Here is a 19,269-nt window from a genome sequence, read left to right as displayed (position 1 = left end):
AACATAATTTTATAATTTTAGACCATTGGTTTAAACAACAGAAATTTATTTTCTCACGGTTCTGGAGGCCTGAAGTCCAAGATCAAGATGTCAGCAGGGGTGGTTCCCTCTGAGGCCTTTCTCCTTGGCTTGTAGATGGCCACTGTCTCCTGCCTGTGTCTTCACATGATTGTCCCTCTGTGTCTTAATCTCCCTTTTAATTTTACAAGCTGTTGCCACCTGGACCCAGTGACCAAGTGAAACACCAGCAAGAACACGACAGCCAGGCCTGTCGTATTACCAGTATTATGTGCCTCTGTCACCAGTATTATGGCTAAACATGCTTAATAGGAAACAAATCAAGCCTTTAGGCCTACATTTCAGTGCACAGGAAATAAGAAGCCAGATAAACAAATTCTAGAAACCACTAGGAAATAATCAGACAATACCAGAAGGTAGGATGTTGGAATCTACATAGCGGCAGGTCCAATTTCTGCAATAAGCCAATGTCAAGAAAAAAGGGGCTGGCCTGGGGAGATGATTTTTTATTTATTTATTTTTTTGAGATAGAGTCTCAGTCGCCCAGGCTGGAGTGCAATGGCAAGACCTTAGCTCACTGCATCCTCCACCTCCCAGGTTCAAGCAATTCTCCCTGCCTCAGCTTCCCTAGTAGTGGGTACTACAGGCACCCGCCACCACATCCGGCTAATTTTTGTATTTTAAGTAGAGATGGGGTTTTGCATGTCGGCCAGGCTGGTCTCCAACTTCTGACCTTGAGTGATCCACCAGCCTCGGCCTCCCACCACGCCCAGATGATTATTTTAGATTAATAGAGATTTAAGGGGGGAAAAAAAGCACAGAATGTAAAATCTGATTGTTGACTGAATCCTAGTCTGAATAAGCAAGTTATGAAAGACATTTTGGGGTCCAGGTACGGTGGCTCACACCTGTAATCCCAACACTTTGGGAGGCCGAGGCAGGTGGATCACTTGAGGCCAGGAGTTCAAGACCAGCCTGGCCAATATGGTGAAACCCCATTTCTACTAAAAATACAAAAAATTAGCCAGGTGTGGTGGCACGTGCCTGTAATCCCATCTACTCTGGAGGCTGAGGCATGAGAATTGCTTTAACCTGGGAGGCGGAAGTTGCAGTGAGCCGAGATCGTGCCACTGCGCTCCAGCCTGAGTGATAGAGCAAGATTCTGTCTCAAATACATACATACATACAAACATACACACACACACACACATACATACATACATACATACATACATACATAACACTTTGGGCTGGGCGCAGTGGCTCACACCTGTAATCCCAGCAAATTCCAGCACTTTGGGGGGCCAAGGCAGTCAGATCGCTTGAGCCCAGTAGTTTGAGACCAGACTGGGCAACATGGCAAAACCCTGTCTCTACAAATAAATACAAAAATTAGCTAGACATGGTGGTGGCATGTGCCTGTAGTCCCAGCTACTAGGGAAGCTGAGGTGGGAGGATCATTTGAGCCTAGGAGTAGAAGGTTACAATGAACTGAAATCGCACTACTGAACTCCGGCCTGTGTGACAGAGGGAGACCCAGTCTCAAAAAAAAAAAAAAAAAAAAAAAAGACATTTTGGGGAAAATTGGGACAATTTGAATATGGTCTGGATTTTAGATGATACTAATTTTTAATTTTCGTAGGTGTGATCATGGTATTGCGACTGCAGAGAGGTGTGCTTATTTTTCAGAGATGAGTGTTGAAAAATTTCAGGGTAAAAATATCTTGACATCTGTAGTTTACTTTAAAATGCTTTCAAAAATAATGAAAGAAAACAAATATGGCAATTTAAGACCTACACAGTGGGTATATGGGTGTTTATTATACTACTCTGTATATTTTTGTATGTTTGAAATTTTTCATAATAAAATGTTCCCTATATTCAAATATACACAATATATATACTGGGCCGAGCATGGTGGCTCATGCCTGTAATCCCAGCACTTTGGGAGGCTGAGGCTGGAGGATTGCTTGAGGCCAGGAGTTTGAGACTAGCCTGGGCTACGTAGTGAAACCCCGTCTCTAAAGAATTTTTTTTTAATTATCCAGGCATGGTGATGTGGGCCTGTAGTCCCAGCTACTGGGGAGACAGAGGCAGGAGGATTGCTTGAGTCTGGGAGGTCAAGGTTGCAGTGAGCTGTGACTGTACAAGTGCACTGTAGCCTGGGTGACAGAGTGAGACAAAAGAAAGAAAGGAAGGAAGAAAGAAAAGAAAGAAAGAAGAAAGAAAAAAAGAAAGGAAAAAAAGAAAGAAAGAAAGAAAGAAAGAAAGAAAGAAAGAAAGAAAGAAAGAAAGAAAGAAAGAAAGAAAGAAAGAAAGAAAGAAAGAGAAAGAAAAGAAAGAAAGAAAGGGGGGAAAGAAGGAAGGAAGCATTAAGGAAGGAAGGAAAAAAGAAAAAGAAAGAGAGAGGGAGGGAGGGAGGAAGGAAGAGAGAGAAATTAAGAGAGAAAGAAAGAAAGAAAGAAAGAAGAAAGAAATAAAGTACAATCCTATCCTCTTTTTATTTTTAAAGGCATAATAATTTATGCATCTGTCATCTTTTATTTACTCATTTTTATCAAGTATGTATCTATCAATGTTTGTACAGGGAGAAAAAAACAGTCTACAAAGATATATCTCAAAATGGAGAGTTGGACAAAGGAAAAATATAAAAAGAACTTTCTCCTACTTTTCTTCTATAGTAGGAATTTTTCAAAAGGAACATTGTATTTTGTAGAAATAAAAATAAAAAGAAAGAAAACATAGATCTATAAACACCAACACAAGAAGATGTCCACCACATATTGCTAAGTAAAAAAAAAGCAAGTTGTAGATAATATGCAATGAATAAATCATCTTTTGTAAGAAAAGAAAAGGATGCCTCGGCCGGGCGCAGTGGCTCAAGCCTGTAATCCCAGCACTTTGGGAGGCCGAGACGGGCGGATCACGAGGTCAGGAGATCGAGACCATCCTGGCTAACACGGTGAAACCCCGTCTCTACTAAAAAATACAAAAAACTAGCTGGGCGAAGTGGCGGGCGCCTGTAGTCCCAGCTACTCGGGAGGCTGAGGCAGGAGAATGGCTAAACCCAGGAGGCGGAGCTTGCAGTGAGCTGAGATCTGGCCACTGCACTCCAGCCTGGGTGACAGAGCGAGACTCCGTCTCAAAAAAAAAAAAAAAAAAAAAAAAGAAAAGGATGCCTCTGTACATGCACAGAAGTGTCCATATGTTTGCCAAAAAAGTGTATGGATAAAAACAAACTGGTCAAGATGGTTGCCTCTGGAGACAGAAATTCCACTATGATGTGTGTATATTACTTCGCAGGAAAACACTTTATTGATTAAATGATTGATGATTGAGACAAGGCCTCGCTCTGTTGCCCAGGCTGGAGTGCAGTGGGGGAATCTTGCTTCACTGCAATCTTCGCCTCCTGGGCTCAAGCAATCCTCTCACCTTAGCCTCCCGAGTAGCCAGAATTACAGGTGTGCGCCACCATGCCCTGCTAATTTTTGTATTTTTGTAGAGACAGGGTTTTGCCGTGTTGCCCAGGCTGGTCTCCAACTCCTGAGCTCAAGTGATTCACCTGCTTTGACCTCCCAACTTGCTGGGATTACAGGCATGAGTCACCACACTCAGCCAGGAAAACATTTAAACATCCACTTTCCCCATCAGTTGACCCCCAGACAAAATGAGATGTGTGAGTGCGTGACCGGCAAGCCATGTCCCTGGGTTTCCAAGGCAATTGGTGCACTTGGGGTAGGGGAAACGGAGAACTTACCACCCCAGTGAAAAGCTCCAGCCCAGTGAACTGGAGCGTGTTCTTTTCAGCTACGGTAAACTGAGGGATTATGATGAAACTGAAGTTCACGATGAATGAGAAAATGTTGAACTTCAAAAGCCATCTCAGAAAGTTGAAATAGGAGAGGACGCTGGTTCCAAACTTGCCTCCAATGATCTTCAGCGTCTTCTGCCACAGGCTGATGGAATTGAGAATTTCCGACAGGCTGTTCTTGGATCTCCGATAAGCCTGGAGTCAGGATTCAAAGCAGGTGGCTTGCTGTTGACTCAACAAATATTGACTGAGCAGGTACCATAATAACAAAAAAGGCCACCATGTCTGGAGTATTGTTAAGTGCAGGCACCGTGCTAGGCATGTTTACAAACATTATGTCACCTCTAAGGTGGAGGTATTATGACCTTCCCAGGTTTGCTGTTGAAGGCGCCACTCCCAATGGCCAAGTTGGCCAATGAACTCAGCAACCTCTTAGTTCTTCCCCACACCTACCTCGTTTTCCCACACCTGTGCTAACCAATGGCTCTGGGCAATGAAATTGCTCTGATTTTTGGTTCGTCTTCCCCCGAGTCCCCTTCATCCTCACTCTCCTCCCTCCCTGTTTTCACCATCTTGCTGTGCCTGTTTTACTGACTTACCCGTGAAATGGAGTTCAGACACTGAACACAGCAATTGAGCTGAAGGATACGATGGGTCTGTTTGCTTTTTTCTTTGTCAACTATTTTCCTGTAGGGAACAGCAAGAGAATATGAGAGATACAAATGTTGTAACTCATTCAAAAAATAGTTACATGGTGGCTCATGCCTGTAATCCCAACACTTCGGAAGGCTGAGGCAAGAGGATCACTGAGGCCAGGAGTTCAAGACCAGCCTAAGCAAAAGAATGGGACCTTGTCTCTATTAAGAAAAAAATTAACAAAAAATAGCTGGATGTGGTGGTGGTGCCTGCCTGTATAGTCCCAGCTACTCCAGAGGCTGTGGTGGGAGGATTACTTGGGTCCCAAAGTTTGAGACTGCAGTGAGCTATGATCACACCACTACAGTCCAGCCTGGGCAACTGAATGAGACCTCATTTCTTAATTTATTCTTTTTTTTTTTTTTTTTTTTTGAGACGGAGTCTCACTCTGTCACCCAGGCTGGAGTGCAGTGGCCTGATCGCAGCTCACTGCAGCCTCTGCCTCCCAGGTTCAAGTGATTCTCTGCCTCAGCCTCCCGAGTAGTGGGATTATAGGCATGCATCACCACACCCCGCTAACTTTTGTATTTTTAGTAGAGACAGGATTTCACCATGTTTGCCAGGCTGGTCTCGAACTTCTGGCCTCAAGTGACCCACCTGCCTTGGCCTCCCAAAGTGCTGGCATTACAGGCGTGAGCTACTGCGCCTGGCCAAGACCTCATTTCTTTAAAAAAAAAAAAAAGTTATTGAACTCCTATGATGTGTTGGACATTACCCCAGGTGTTGAGACAACAATCTCCCTGGTTTACAGAGCTGACATCCTAGTTGTAAGCGAAAGACAGTAAGCAACAAATACAATAATAAAGTAGGGAAACTATGTAGTATATTAGAAGGTGATTTGTACTATAGAAAAAGAAAAAACAGAGTGGGGTAAAGAGATGGGAAGTAATGGGGCGGGGACAGTATTACAATTTGAAATAGGGTAAAATCTGAGCATTGCCATATTTGAAGGAGAGGAGAGATTCATATAAAAATGTCCTGTGCATAGGGAACAGCCAGCACAAAGCACCAAGGCAGGCAGCACAGCAAGGGGGCCAGGGTGGCTGGAATGGAATCAACAAAGGGAAGGGAGGAGGATATGAATAACATGCATGGAGCAAGTATCCCTATATGTCAGTGGTTCTGATGTGGCTTGGCTCTGTGTCCCCACCCAAATCTCACCTTGAATTGTAATAATCCCTATGTGTTATGGGAGGGACCCGGTAGGAAGTAATTGAATCATGGGGGTGGGTTTTTCCCATGCCATTCTCATGATAGTGAATAAGTCTCATGAGATCTGATGCTTTTTGTATCTTTTTGTTTGTTTGTTTTTGAGATGGAGTCTTGTTCTGTTGCCCGTGCTGGAGTGCAGTGATACAATTTCAGCTCACTGCAACCTCTGCCTCCCAGGTTCAAGCGATTCTCCTGCCTCAGCCCCCCCGAGTAGCTGGGATTACAGGTGCCTGCCACCACACCCAGCTAATTTTTGTATTTTTAGTAGAGATGGGGTTTCACCATGTTGGCCAGGCTGGTCTTGAACTCCGACCTCAGGTGATCTGCCCACCTTGACCTCCCAAAGTGCTGGGATTACAGGCATGAGCCACTGCGCCCAGCCAATCTGATGGTTTTATAAAGGGCAGGTCCCCTGCACATGCTGTCTTGCCCATAGCCATGTAAGATGTGCCTTAGCTCTTCCTTCATTCTCTGTCACGCTTGTGAGGCCTCCCCTGCTGTGTGGAACTGTGAGATACAGGTTCTCAACCTACGGGGATTTTACCCCCCAACGATTGGCAATGTCTGGAAACTTTTTTGGTTGTGAAACTAAGGAGTGGAGAGGGGGTGCTATTGGCATCAAGTACGTAGAGATCAGAGATGCTGCTACACACCCTACAATGAACAAAACAACCCCCACAACAGAGAAAGATCCAGCCCTAAGATGTTACTTCTACCGAGATTGAGAAATCCTGCTATAAGGTCTTTGGAGCCCCTATTGAGTGACAGCGGGAGCCATGCAGAGTTTGAAATGGAAGTGTTTTCAGAAAGACACAGTCACAATTGGTCTCCTTACCCTTCCATGAACTCACCACATCTGCTTTGTTCTGGTTCTTTCCTGGCTTTCTTTGGTCCACCTCGAAGGCCCAACCCAATGTCATTGTCAATTGTCTTTAAAAGCCCAGCTCAAATGCCCCTTCTGTCCGTTTTTCCCCAGCAAAGTTAGGGAGGGCAGACCTTTCTGGTCCTCCCATTGCAATCTCTTTCTATTTTGATTTGACTTGATTTGCTTTCTGCCATTTGTAATTTACTTGTTCACAAATCTATTCCAGCCTGCCAGGCTTTGAAATTTATCTTTGAAACCTCAGAAAATCTGGCATCCTTGAGTCACTTACTAGTAATTGTTGTTGCATCCACTCTACTACTTTCTGCCAACTATCTCAAATTGAAAAAAAAAAAAAAAAAAAAAGATTAAGCAACAATTAATGTAAACTCTGAAGGCTAAAACAGCCCTTACCGTCGGAGTTTGAATTACTGAGCTTATAAAACCCCCCAGATCTTTCTTTTTTTTTTTTCTTTTTCCCCAATACGAGTCTTGCTCTGACACCCAGGCTGGAGGGCAGTGGTATGATCTTGGCTCACTGAAACCTCTGCCTCCCAGGTTCAAGCGATTCTCCTGTCTCAGCCTCCCCAGTGGCTGGGATTACAGGCGCGTACCACCACACCCAGCTAAGTTTTGTATTTTTAGTAGAGATGGGGTTTCACCATGTTGGTCACGCTGGTCTCAAACTCCTGACCTTGTGATCTGCCCATCTCAGCCTCCCAAAGTGCTGGGATTACAGGCGTGAGCCACCGTGCTCAGCTGGTCTTTATTTTTTAAGTAAAGTTTTTATTTAGCGTAGTTTGAGATTTACAGTAAACTTGCAAAGACAGTAGAGAAAATTTCCATATACCACTCACTAGTTTCCCCTGTTAACATTTTACATTTCCATGGTAGGTTTCTCAAAACTAACATACCAGTATTGGTACGTTACTATTACCTAAACTCTAGACTATTCAGATTTTACCAGTTTTTCCACCGATGTCCATTTTCTATTCCAGGATCTCGTCCAGGATACCACATTGCATTTACTTGTCATGTCTTTTTTAATTTTCATTTTTTGTAAAGATGGAGTCTCACTATGATGCCTGGGCTGGTCTCGAACTCCTGAGCTCCACTAATCCCACCACCTTGGCCTCCCAAAGTGCTGGGATTACAGGCGTGAGCCACCACACCTGGCCTGTCATGTCTCTTTAGAACTTTCTACTCCATGACAGTTTCTCAGACTTTCCTTGTTTTTGATGACTTCGACAGTTTCAAGGGATACAGGCTGAGTGTTTTGTAGACTGTCCCTCAGTTGGGATTTGCCTAATGTTTTTTGCTATTTAGACTGGGGTTGTGGGTTTTAGGAGAGAGTAGCACAGAGGAGATGTGTTTCCCCCATCACATGACTTATCTTTGGGGATGTTAAGCTTAAGTCTTGGCCAAGGCAGTATTAGGCAGACTCTCCACTGGAAAGTTCCACCCCTCTCTTCCTCCCACGTCCTACTCTTTGGAAGCAGCTCACCAAGCAGAGTCCACACTCCAGCCCAGGAGCAGGAATTAAGCTGTAGCCCCTGGAGAAAGGAGTGCCTACAGAGGGCATGTGAAATTTTTCTGTCAGGAAGATCTGTCTCTTCTATTGTGCTTATTTATTTCTTATCTTTTTGAGATGGGGCAAAAGTAGAAGATTGAGGTTCACATGAAATCTGGGACAGAAGAAAAGCCTTTGGCCATACCTAAGGTTCCTTTTCTCTTCCATGGTCCTTGGCTGGTTCCTGATGGCTTTAATTCTGTCTCTGGATGTCATGGGTATAAGAGATGCAATTAACTTCTGTCCTATGAAAGAAATTAATGGAGTTTAATTTCTTTATTCTTTAACGCAATCATAACACTAAAATGTGGTCCTGAAGTCAGAGCATGTAACACAAGGAAAGAAGTATATGGACTTGGGGATCTCAAAGATCACAGAGGAAAACAACAAAAAGACACATATATGTGTTAAAGCTCAAAGCCAGAGCAAATGAATAATGGCTGCACTCTCTTCCAATTCAGTGTTTTTCTCTTTCCTGCAACAAAAAACATTTAGCAAAGTCAACGAGGTCCTGCAGATTTGGTCAGCCTACCTCTTCTCTCTCACTATTTTGTTTTTTTTTTTTCGAGACAGGGTCTTACTGTGTCACCCAGGCTAGAGTGCACTGGCACAATCACAGCTCACTGCAACATTGATCTCCTGGGCTTAAGCAATCCTCCCACCTCAGCCTCCCAAAGTGTTGTGATTACCACCATGCACCACCATGTCTGGCTAATTTTTTTATTTTTTTGTAAAGCCGAGGTCTCACTACATTGCCCAGGCTGGTCTTGAACTCCTGGGCTCAAGCAATCCTCCCACCTCAACCTCCAGAGTAGCTGGGACTACAGGCACACACCACAACAACGAGATAATTTTTTAAAATTATTGTTATTTGTAGAGATGGGGTCTTGCTATGTTGCCCAAGCTGGTCTCAAACTTCTGACCTCAAGAGATTCTCCCACCTCAGCCTCCCAAACTGCTAGGATTACAGGTGTGAGTCACTACGCCTGGCTCTCTTGTTTTAATATCCCACATAACCTCCTTTTGCCCCTGACCCCAGGCTCAAGAGACTTCTCACATTCCCTGACTATTGCTGAATGCTCTCCCGCCTCCCTAGAAGTACGCCCTCCTTTTCTCCTGCTAACTCATATTCACATTTGCAGTCAATCTGGCAGACGCTATTGGTTGTCTACCCCAAATTCATTTCCTCCTTGTTAATGGAATCCCAATTGTGTTTAGGAATCTACCTGCCTCCCTCACATGGCCCTGAGCTTCCTTGAGGTGGAGCCTATTTCCAGGCCCAAAGAGCAAGTCTTAGTCTGAGTGAACCAATCCTCACTGTCCTGTCCCTTTGCAGGTGACTGATTTAAGCACAGGCACATGACACAGCATTCGCCAATATCCTCTGAGAGGTGGCGTGCTGAGAAATTTCTCGGAGAAGATTTCTTCCTTCTCAAAAAAAAAAAAAAAAAAAAAGCAAAAACCAAGAAAAAGACAGCTGTCTCTTCCTCTGATTATTGTTGTGTCTGCGTGTGATGTGAGACGTGCTGTTGCCATCCTGTAACAAAGAAGCCAGCAGGCGGGGCAGTAACATGGGGCTGAGGGTGGCTGAGGGACGGAGGGAGCAAGCTGGCTCCTTGCTCACAGCGCAGGGCTAGAACTGCCCCCTGGCAAATACCGTCCTCATTGTAATGACATAGTTGAGGTGTAAGGGGAATCCCCAAAAGAGGACCACCAACTCTCTCTGCTGAAGATGAGGAATTTGTGCCTCTCCTGGGCAGGAAGGGTGAGTAGACTGAGAGGAAGAAAGACGGAAGAGGGAAATATACAGAGATCCAGGGAGCCAGCAGTGTGAGAGGTGATGCCCCAATCTTCTTCGGTAAAGGCGCTAAACCCACTAAATGATTTGTGTAAGTAAAGGGATGTTTTTCTTCTCCCTGAAATTATCGAGAACTGCTAGACTTTATGCCTGGAATACCATGGGGGTGAAACAGAAACAGCATCTCTGGGCCGGGCACGGTGGCTCATGCCTGTAATCCCAGCACTTTGGGAGGCTGAGGCAGGCGGATCACCTGAGGTCAGGAGTTCAAGACCAGCCTGGCTAACATGGTGAAACCCTGTCTCTACTAAAAATACAAAAAAAAAAATTAGCCAGGCGTGTGGCAGGTGCCTGTAATCCCAGCTACTTAGGAGGCTGAGGCAGGAGAACTGCTTGAACCCAGGAGGCAGAAGCTGCAGTGAGCTGAAATCATACCATCGCACTTCAGCCTGGGCAACAAGAGTGAAATTCCATCTCAAATAAATACATTAAATTGAATTAAATTAAATTAAATTAAATTAAATTAAATTAAATTAAAAGAAACAGCCTCTCTGTTGGCCTCAGGAGCAGAGAGGCTGGAAGGTGTCAGCTAAGATCTGGTTTCCTGATGGTCTTGCCAACAAGAGGCGTCCTATCTGTTGCCTGAAGCCAGGGTGAGGAGGAATCAGCCCAAAATGAGACAGCGTGGTGGTTAAGGATGCAGGCTTGAGGCTGGACATGGTGGCTCACGCCTGTAATCCATCCCAGCACTTTGGGAAGCCAAGGTGGGCAGATCGCCTGAGGCCAGAAGTTCGAGACAAGCTTGGCTAACATGGTAAAACCCCATTTCTATTAAAAATACAAAAATTAGGTGTGGTGGCATGCACCTGTAATCCCAGCTACTCAGCATTAACCCTGGGAAGCAGAGGTTGCAGTGAGCCGAGATCATGCCTCTACACTCCAGCCTGGGCGACAGCAAGACTTTGTCTCAAAAAAAAAAAAAAAAAGAATGCAGTCTTGGGAATCAGATAGACCTGTATTTGGGCCCCAGATCTTCCAGGTCACTAAATTTATCTGAGCTATAGTTTTCTCATCAAGTACATGGAAAGGCCTGCCTCAAAGGTGTGGAGTGCAGGGAGTACATAAAACTCAATTTGACGGATAAAAAAAGCAGGTGCTCTGCAGAGCGCAAGGCATATGAAATAAGCTTGATAAAAATAAGCTCTTGGTAGGGATGTCTTAAAGTGATCCCTTCCTTTGTCCTTGGCTTCCTTAGTTCAACCACAAAACCTTCCGCCCTTCCATATTACCCAATATCCTTCTTTTAGAGACAGGATCTTACTCTGTTACCCAGGTTGGGTTGCAGTGGTGCCATCAGAGCTCGCTGCAGCCTCCAACTCCTGGGCTCAAGAGATCCTCCCACCTCAGCCTCCTGAGTAACGGGGACCACAGGTGTGCACCGTCCTGCCTGGGTATTGTTTTTTAAATTTTTTTGCAGCAATGAAGTCTCCCTTTGTTGCCCAGGCTAGTCTCGAACACCTGGGCTCAAGCAGTCGTCTTACCTTGGCCTCCCAAAGCAGTAGGATTATAGGTGTGAGCCACCATGCCTGGCCCCACTTGATATCTATAAAGTAAAATATGCTGTGGAAAATGAGGACGTCTTTTTTCCTACTCCCCTACTCCTCTTCCCCAGCATTTCACTACCTTGAACAGTTTCATGTGAAGAACCAGGAGTGTCTATGCCCATGCATTCTAGGCTATGAAGAGTCTGGGACATCGATTCATTCAAAGATGTTGAAAACTGCAGCACCTGGTTGCCCTTTTGGTCATTCCTTTTGCTGACTGTCTGAGAGTCCACCACATCGATGTCAGATATGGATGAAACCATGCTGATGCTTGAGTCTAGCAGCACCTTTTCCTGAAAAATCTGATTTGAGGATGGGTGGCTTTGGACCCCAGAGGAAACATTCTCAACCTCTATGATGATTTCATTCACGTGGTCATCGGATAGCATCTCCTGCCTCCTGCAAGCCTTCTTCCCCTCTGGGGCGGGCTTCCTGAGACTTCATACAGCGGTCACGCTGGCATAGACTGGGACTCGCAGGGAAAAAGTAATGATGATCACAAAGGGATACACCATTCACATTTTTTTTTAAATGCCAGGATGAGCTCACCAAAGCCAGCCCTACACAAATCACAACATAACTCCCTGCATCTAACCCCAGAGGAGTTTTTCTCAGGAGGAGGACTGTTTTCCTGCAGAGAATTCTGTCTTGGTAGCTAGGCAAGAAATTGAAAACAGAATCTTTCATTTAAGACAATGGGGTTCTAGAAACAGAAGGAAGATATTTTTCTAAATGACTCATAGTCAAAGGGCAAGATTTTCTTTTTACTTTAGTGCCTCTGGCCTAGAACTTATATATATACACACACAAACATATATATGTGTGTGTGTGTATATATGTGTGTGAATATATATGTATTTATATATAAGTATTTATATATGTATATATACACTTATATATAGATATATGTATATATACACTTATATGTAAATATATGTATATATACACTTATATATACATATATGTATATATAAGTAAACTAAGTATATATACTGTGTATATACACACTTATATATATACTTATATATAAAATACTTACATATGTATATATAAACTTATATGTATATATACTTACATATATAAAATATATAAAATACTTATATATACTTATATACGTATATTTAAGTATATATACATACAAGTTTATATATATACAAGTATTTTATACATAAGTATTTATATATGTGTGTGTATTTGTGTGTGTGTGTATTTGTGTGTGTGTGTGTGTATATATATATATATATTTTTTTTGAGATGGAGTCTCACTCTGTCACCCAGGCTGGAGTGCAGTGGCACGATTTCAGCTCACTGCAACCTCCACCTTCCGGGTTCACGCCATTCTCCTGCCTCAGCCTCCCGGGTAGCTGGGACTACAGGAACCTGCCACCAGGCCCGGCTAATTTTTTGTAGTTTTAGTAGAGACGGGATTTCACCGTGTTAGCCAGGATGGTCTCGATCTCTTGACCTCATGATCCGCCCGCCTCGGCCTCCTAAAGTGCTGGGATTACAGGCGTGAGCCACCGCACCCGGCTGAACTTACATTTTATATTTGTAATTTTATATGCCTGTAGAAATTCACATGGTTTTACAGTGATAAAAGTATTATCTCCTGATGCCTTAGGTAGTGGACTCTGCTATTTGTCTGGCTTTCAGTCTCTAGTATCCTTTTTTCTCATACCAGCAAAAAAGCTCCATTTCCTCTGCAGACATAGTGCTCAAAGTCTCCCAGTGTTCTTTGCGGCTAAGGGTGGGCCTGTGACCCAGTTTTAGCCAATGAGACTTGTGGCTTCCAGGAATGTGCTTTCAAAGGGGACAGTTTGCCTGGGTTCACAATTTGCCCTTCACCAGTCTTCCTCTAGACATTTCTGAGAATGAACGTTCACCTGCTAAGGATGGTAGAGAAAAAGGTAGCAGAAGGGGCTTCAGTCCTTGAGGGCATCATGGGTGGAGCGGCTGTACAAACTTTGCACTTCCTCCCTCCATGCTTCTTGTTTTTTTACTTTCTAAAAATTTTTATGTATTTATTTATTCACAGATGGAGTCTCGCTCTGTCGCCCAGGCTGGAGTGCAGTGGCATGATCTTGGCTCACTGCAGCCTTTGCCTCCTGGGTTCAAGCAATTCTCCTGCCTCAGCCTCCCGAGTAGCTGGGGTTACAGGTGCCCGCCACCGCACCTGGTAAATTTTTGTATTTTTTGTAGAGACAAGGTTTCACCATGTTGGCCAGGCTGGTGTTGAACTCCTGACCTCAAGTGATTTGCCTGTCTCAGCCTCCCAAAGTGCTGAGATTACAGGCATGAGCCACCACTTGTAAAACAACAGTACACATTTTTAAACTTTTTTTTTTAGAGATGAGGTCTTGCTCTGTCACCCAGGCTGGAGTGCAGTGGTGTGATCATAACTCACTGCAGCCTTGACTTCTTGGGCTCAAGCAAATCTCCTGTTTCAGCCTCCTGAGTAGCTGGAACCACAGGGGCAACACCACGCCCAGCTATTTTTTTTTTTTTTTAAGCCACAGGGTCTTGCTTTGTTGTCCAGGCTGGTCTCGAACCCCTGGTTTCAAGCAATTCTCCCACCTTTGCTTCCCAAAGTGCTAGGATTACAGGTGTGACCCATCGCACCTAGCCCACACTTCTCGGTACATGAGAAAAACAAATCCCTTTATTGCTAAGCCACCTTTCTGTTTCAGTGCCAGGCACATAAACATGATTCCTATCCAATAGACCTAATTTCAAATCACCTAGGCCTAGTTGTTTACTTAACAATTGGAGAAATTGAGGTACAGAGTGCTGAACGGACACTGCTCCTCCTCATCACACTTTCATTAAATGTCAAAATTGAACTAGAACCCATGTACTCCTCCCAACAGTGATAATTAACAGTAATGATACCTGCCATTACTGCAGGCCAAGTACTTTAAATAGAGCACAACATTTACGCTATGAAGTAGGTATTAAAATCAACTCCATTTTATAGCTAAGAAAACTGATGCTCCATGAAATAATTTGTGTGTCACAAAACCAGCAAGCAGTAGAGCTGGGGTCAAATCCAGATAGGTCTGAACCCAAAGCAGAACTCTTAATCATTTCACTCTGGCCCCTTCCTGTAACAAGAAGCTGGTGTATCAGTCATTCATTCTTGCCAGGTGCAGTGGTTTATGCCTCTAATCACAGCACTTTGGGAGGCCGTGGTGGGCAGATCACTTGAGGCCAGCAGTTCAAGACCAGCCTGGCCAACATGGTGAAACTCTGTCTACTGAAAATACAAAAATTAGCCGGGCGTGGTGGCAGGTGCCTGTAATCCCAACTGCTCGGGAGGCTGAGGCTGGAGAATCACTTGAACTCAGGAGGTAGAGGTTGCAGTGAGCCGAGGTCACTCCACTACACTCCAGCCTGGGGGACAAAGTGAAACTCCGTCTCAAAAACAACAACAAAAAACATGCTGGCGTATCATTCATCCATTTTTGCCAACTGAGGTGGTGGCTCACACCTGTATTCCCAGCTACTTGGGAGGCTGAGGCGGGAGGATTGCTTGAGCCCAGGAGTTTGAGAACAGTGCAACATAGTGAGATTCCATCTCAAAAACTTCATTCATAAATGAATGAATATTTAAGCATGGACACTATGCAGCAGGCACTTCCTAGGGACACAGCATAATTAATTCATCAAAGCTACACTTTATCAGGCTATCTTTTGTTTTTCTTTCTTTTTTTTTAGGCAAGGTCTCACTCTGTGCCCCAGGCTGGAGTGCAGTAGGGTGATCTTGGGTTACTGTAGTGTCTGCCTCCTGGGCCCAAGGGATCTTCCCACGCCAGCCTCCAGAGTAGCTGGCAGTGCAGGTACATGCCACCAGGCCTGGCTAATTTTTCTTTTCTTTTCTTTTTTTTATTTTGAGACAGAGTCTCATTCCGTTGCCCAGACTGGAGTGCAGTGGCGTAATCTCAGCTCACGGCAACCTCCGCCTCCCAGGTTCAAGTGATTCTCCAGACTGAGCCTCCTGAGTAGCTGGGATTACAGGCATGCACCACCATGCCCAGCTAACTTTTCTATTTTTAGCAGAGACAGAGTTTCACCACGTTGGCCAGGCTGGTCTCAAACTCCTGAACGCAAGTGATCCACTCGCCTAGGCCTCCCAAAGTGCTGGGATTACAGGCATGAGCTACCATACTTGGCCAAATTTTCTACTTTTCATAGACATGGGGTTTCACCATGTTGCTCAGGCTGGTCTTAAACCTCTGATCCATCTGCTTCAGCCTCCAAAAGTCCTGGGATTACAGGTGTGAGCCACTGCGCCCAGCCTGGGCTATGATTTAATTGTATGTGGTTTGTGAGTCAGATTCGACTCAAAGCAAAATGATGAAGACAGCCAGGTTCATCTTTTGGTCCTCTATTTCTTTACTACTCTCTGCCTTTTGGGGACTCCTCTTCTACCAGGGTTCCTGTGATATTATGATATATATATGTATATATTTTCTTTTTTTCCCACCCATGGTTCCTGGCTCGTAACTCCCATAGCCCTTGTTATAATGTTCGAAATTTAAGCCTCAGAAAACAGAATTTCTCTCTCTGACCTCCTGCCTCTTTTCACTTGCTCTTTTTTCTCCTCAAGGTAGGACTCCAGTCTTCCCTCACCTTTCTATCTTGGAGTTGGCCATAAATGAATTCTCCCTCATTTCAGAAGGGGTCCTGCCCCAAAGGCTGGAGGAAGGAATATGGCACAGAGAACCCAAGAAGCATCTGAACAGACAGGCCTTGCTGGGATTCCCCAACCCGTCTATTAGTACGAGATCATACACCTTTTGACCTTTTTGAGAAAGAGTCTTGATCTGTCACCCAGGATGGAGTGCCGTGGCAAGATCTTGGCTCACTACGATCTCTGCCTCCTGAGTTCAAGTGATTCCCCTGCCTCAGCCTCCCAAGTAGCTGGGACTACAGGTGCGTGCCACCATGCCCGGCTAATTTTTGTATTTTTAGTATAGACAGGGTTTCATCATATTGGTCAGGTTGGTCTGGAACTCCTGACCTTAGGTGATCTGCCCGCCTCGGCCATCCAAAGAGTTGGGATTGCAGTTGTGAGCCACCATGCCCGGCCATCCAATCACATTTCTACATGGTTGTCAATCATGTCTATGTAATGAAGCCTCCCCATAAAAGACCCAAGAGGACTGGGTTCAGGGAGCTTTCCGATAGCTGAACACGGGGAGGTTCCTGGAGGGTGGCTCACCCAGGGAGGGCAGGGAAGCTCTGTGCCCCTTCCCCTATACCTCACCCTGGGCATCTCTTCATCCATGTCCCTTGTAATATTCTTTGTAATAAGCCAGTAAACATAAGTTTCCCAGAGTGCTGTGAGCTGCTCCAGCAAATTAACCAAACCCAAGGAGGAGGTCGTGGGATCCCCAACTTGAAGCTGGTTGGTCAGAAGTTCTGGGGCCGGGCGCCGTGGCTCACACTTGTAATCCCAGCACTTTGGGAAGCTGAGGTGGGCGGATCAGTTGAGGTCAGGAGTTTGAGACCAGCCTAGCCAAAATGCTGAAACCCCGTCTCTACTAAAAATACAAAAACGAGCTGGGCGTGGTGGCGCACGCCTGTAATGCCAGCTATTCAGGAGGCTGAGGCACAAGAATCACTTGAACCCGGGAGGTGGAGATGAGGTATCTCCAGGTAGATAGTGTCAGAATTGAATTGGAGGACACCCAGCAATGTCTGCTGTAAAACTGATCACTCTCTTGGTGTGTGGGGTTTGCTTTCTTGGTGTGTGGGGAGAAACCCCCACCTATTTGTTCACAGAAGCCTTCTATGTTGATGGTTGTTGAATGAGAGAACAGAAAAAACACTTTGAGTGTGTTTTTTTCTATACAGTCTCCAAACCTCATGCTGGCTGGACAGAGTAGTCAGGAAGTTTAAAGGTATTTCTTTTTTTTTTTTTTGAAACGGAGTCTCGCTCAGTCGCCCAAGCTGGAGTGCAGTGGTGCGATCTGAGCTCACTGCAACTTCCGCCTCCAGGGTTCAAGTGATTCTCCTGCCTCAGCCTCTTGAGTAGCTGGGACTACAGGTGCCCGCCACCATGCTCGGCTAATTTTTTGTATTTTTAGTAGAGACGGGGTTTCACTGTGTTAGCCAGGATGGTCTCGACCGCCTGACCTCGTGATCCACCCACCTCGGCCTCCCAAAGTGCTGGGATTACAGGCGTGAGCCACCACGCCCGGCCGTTTAAAGGTATTTCTTCTCCCTGATAATTAAAGCCATTCTCTGCCCCAGTGGAGACCAAATAGAGAGTGTGATCATTTATATCCCAACGGTTTTCCCTTCCAAGTAGCAATATCTATCCCTCCCTGAAAAGGCATACATCTCTTGAAGGATGAGGCTAACGGTTATCTTACAGGCGATGGGGCTGAAAGGTAAGAGTTCTAAGTGACTTCTCTCCACATGCATCATTATATAGAGGACCTCATTAATCTATTCCTTGTTGTTCATAGATTTGCCTTGTGGCTCCAGCATTCCCTTGTCTCTCTCCTCTGTTGCTTCCTTTTTTGTTTTTGTTTGGTTGTTTTTGAGACAGGGTCTCACTCTGTCACCTAGGCTAGACTGCAATGGCGTGATCACAGCTCACTGCAGCCTCAACCTCCCAGGCTCAAGCAATCCTCCTGCCTCAGTCTCCCAAAGTGTTGGGATCACAGGGATAACCTCCGTGCCTGGCTTGTTGCTTTCTTTTTATTTTTCAGTCTCTGCCTCTGATTCAACCTTCATTACCACACACAGTGATCCTTAGAGAGCTTCCTAACTGATTGCAGCGCCTTCTATCTTTCACCAGTCTGATTGCTTCCACACTCCATCATCGTAATAATTATGCGAATATTCAGAAAAATTTGATCAGTGCATCTTGTCCCCACCAACACAGACATTAGCCACGGGATAGACAGGTGACTCAGTCTTGTCCCCTATGGTAAAAATGATTGGTCCGAGTGTGGGCATGTGCTCCATTTAGACTGGCCAGAGTCCTTCCCCCGCATTAGAGATGGACCCAGGGAGGAAGCAAGACTTCCTAATGAGGTGGCTAAGCAGAGGGCTCACGTGGGCCTGCTATTGGCCATGTTCTTTGGCCTGTGGACAAGTCCTAACTCTGATGGAGATGAATGAGGTCTAACTTAAAGAGGAGCTGAGGACCAGGAGCTGAGGATCCAGGACACACCTATACATATAGAACTGAAAAGCAAGTTTTACATAGATGAGAATTGAATGGGAAACCAGAGTCCAGGTGACACTGAGTTCCCTGACGTCAGACTGAGGTCCTGATTTCTGTACTCATTCAACAAGTTAATCTAACAAATATCCCTAAAATACCTACTATGTGCCAGGCACTGTACTAGGTGCTGGAAGGTATTAGTAGTTCTACTTTCAAGTATTTAAGTTTCCCCCATATGCTTCTACCACATGAGCCAATGAATTCCCCTTGGGCTAATGCCTGTTTGAATTGGGTTTCTGTCACTTGCAACCAGAAGATTCCTAATGAAGACACCCTGATCCCCAGAAGACAACAAACTACATCTAAAATAAAACTTCATAATTATATATTAAGCAGGTTCTGCATTAGTAACCACACCAGAGGCCAAGAGAAAATGGCAATGGCTGGATTGTCTTGGACATGTTCCTTCTCCAGGGTTGACTTTTTGGCCACTGTCCTTTAAGTCTTACTGTATTAGT

At 44.9% G+C, this 19,269-nt stretch overlaps 1 protein-coding gene across 3 annotated transcripts in view; it reads right to left on the bottom strand.

Annotated features, from left to right (window-relative positions):
• LOC105484969 (transmembrane channel like 5) overlaps positions 1 to 19,269 on the bottom strand; it is a 61,207-nt gene that overhangs the window by 31,804 nt on the left and 10,134 nt on the right. For 2 of the 3 annotated variants that reach the window (XM_071084198.1, XM_071084196.1), the window contains exons 4-6: positions 8,315 to 8,414; positions 4,429 to 4,516; positions 3,776 to 4,024 (exon numbers count right to left, since the gene is read on the bottom strand). In XM_071084198.1, coding sequence (XP_070940299.1) covers positions 3,776 to 4,024; positions 4,429 to 4,516; positions 8,315 to 8,414 — 437 coding nt within the window. Of the gene's footprint in view, positions 1 to 3,775; positions 4,025 to 4,428; positions 4,517 to 8,314; positions 8,415 to 11,650; positions 12,221 to 19,269 lie in introns of those variants that run through there. The other variant, XM_071084197.1, reaches the window with a different exon arrangement.

The sequence above is a fragment of the Macaca nemestrina genome, chromosome 18 (genome assembly GCF_043159975.1).
Source record: "Macaca nemestrina isolate mMacNem1 chromosome 18, mMacNem.hap1, whole genome shotgun sequence".
Classification (NCBI taxonomy): Eukaryota; Metazoa; Chordata; class Mammalia; order Primates; family Cercopithecidae; genus Macaca; species Macaca nemestrina.
This window is presented reverse-complemented; position numbering and strand designations above follow the sequence as displayed.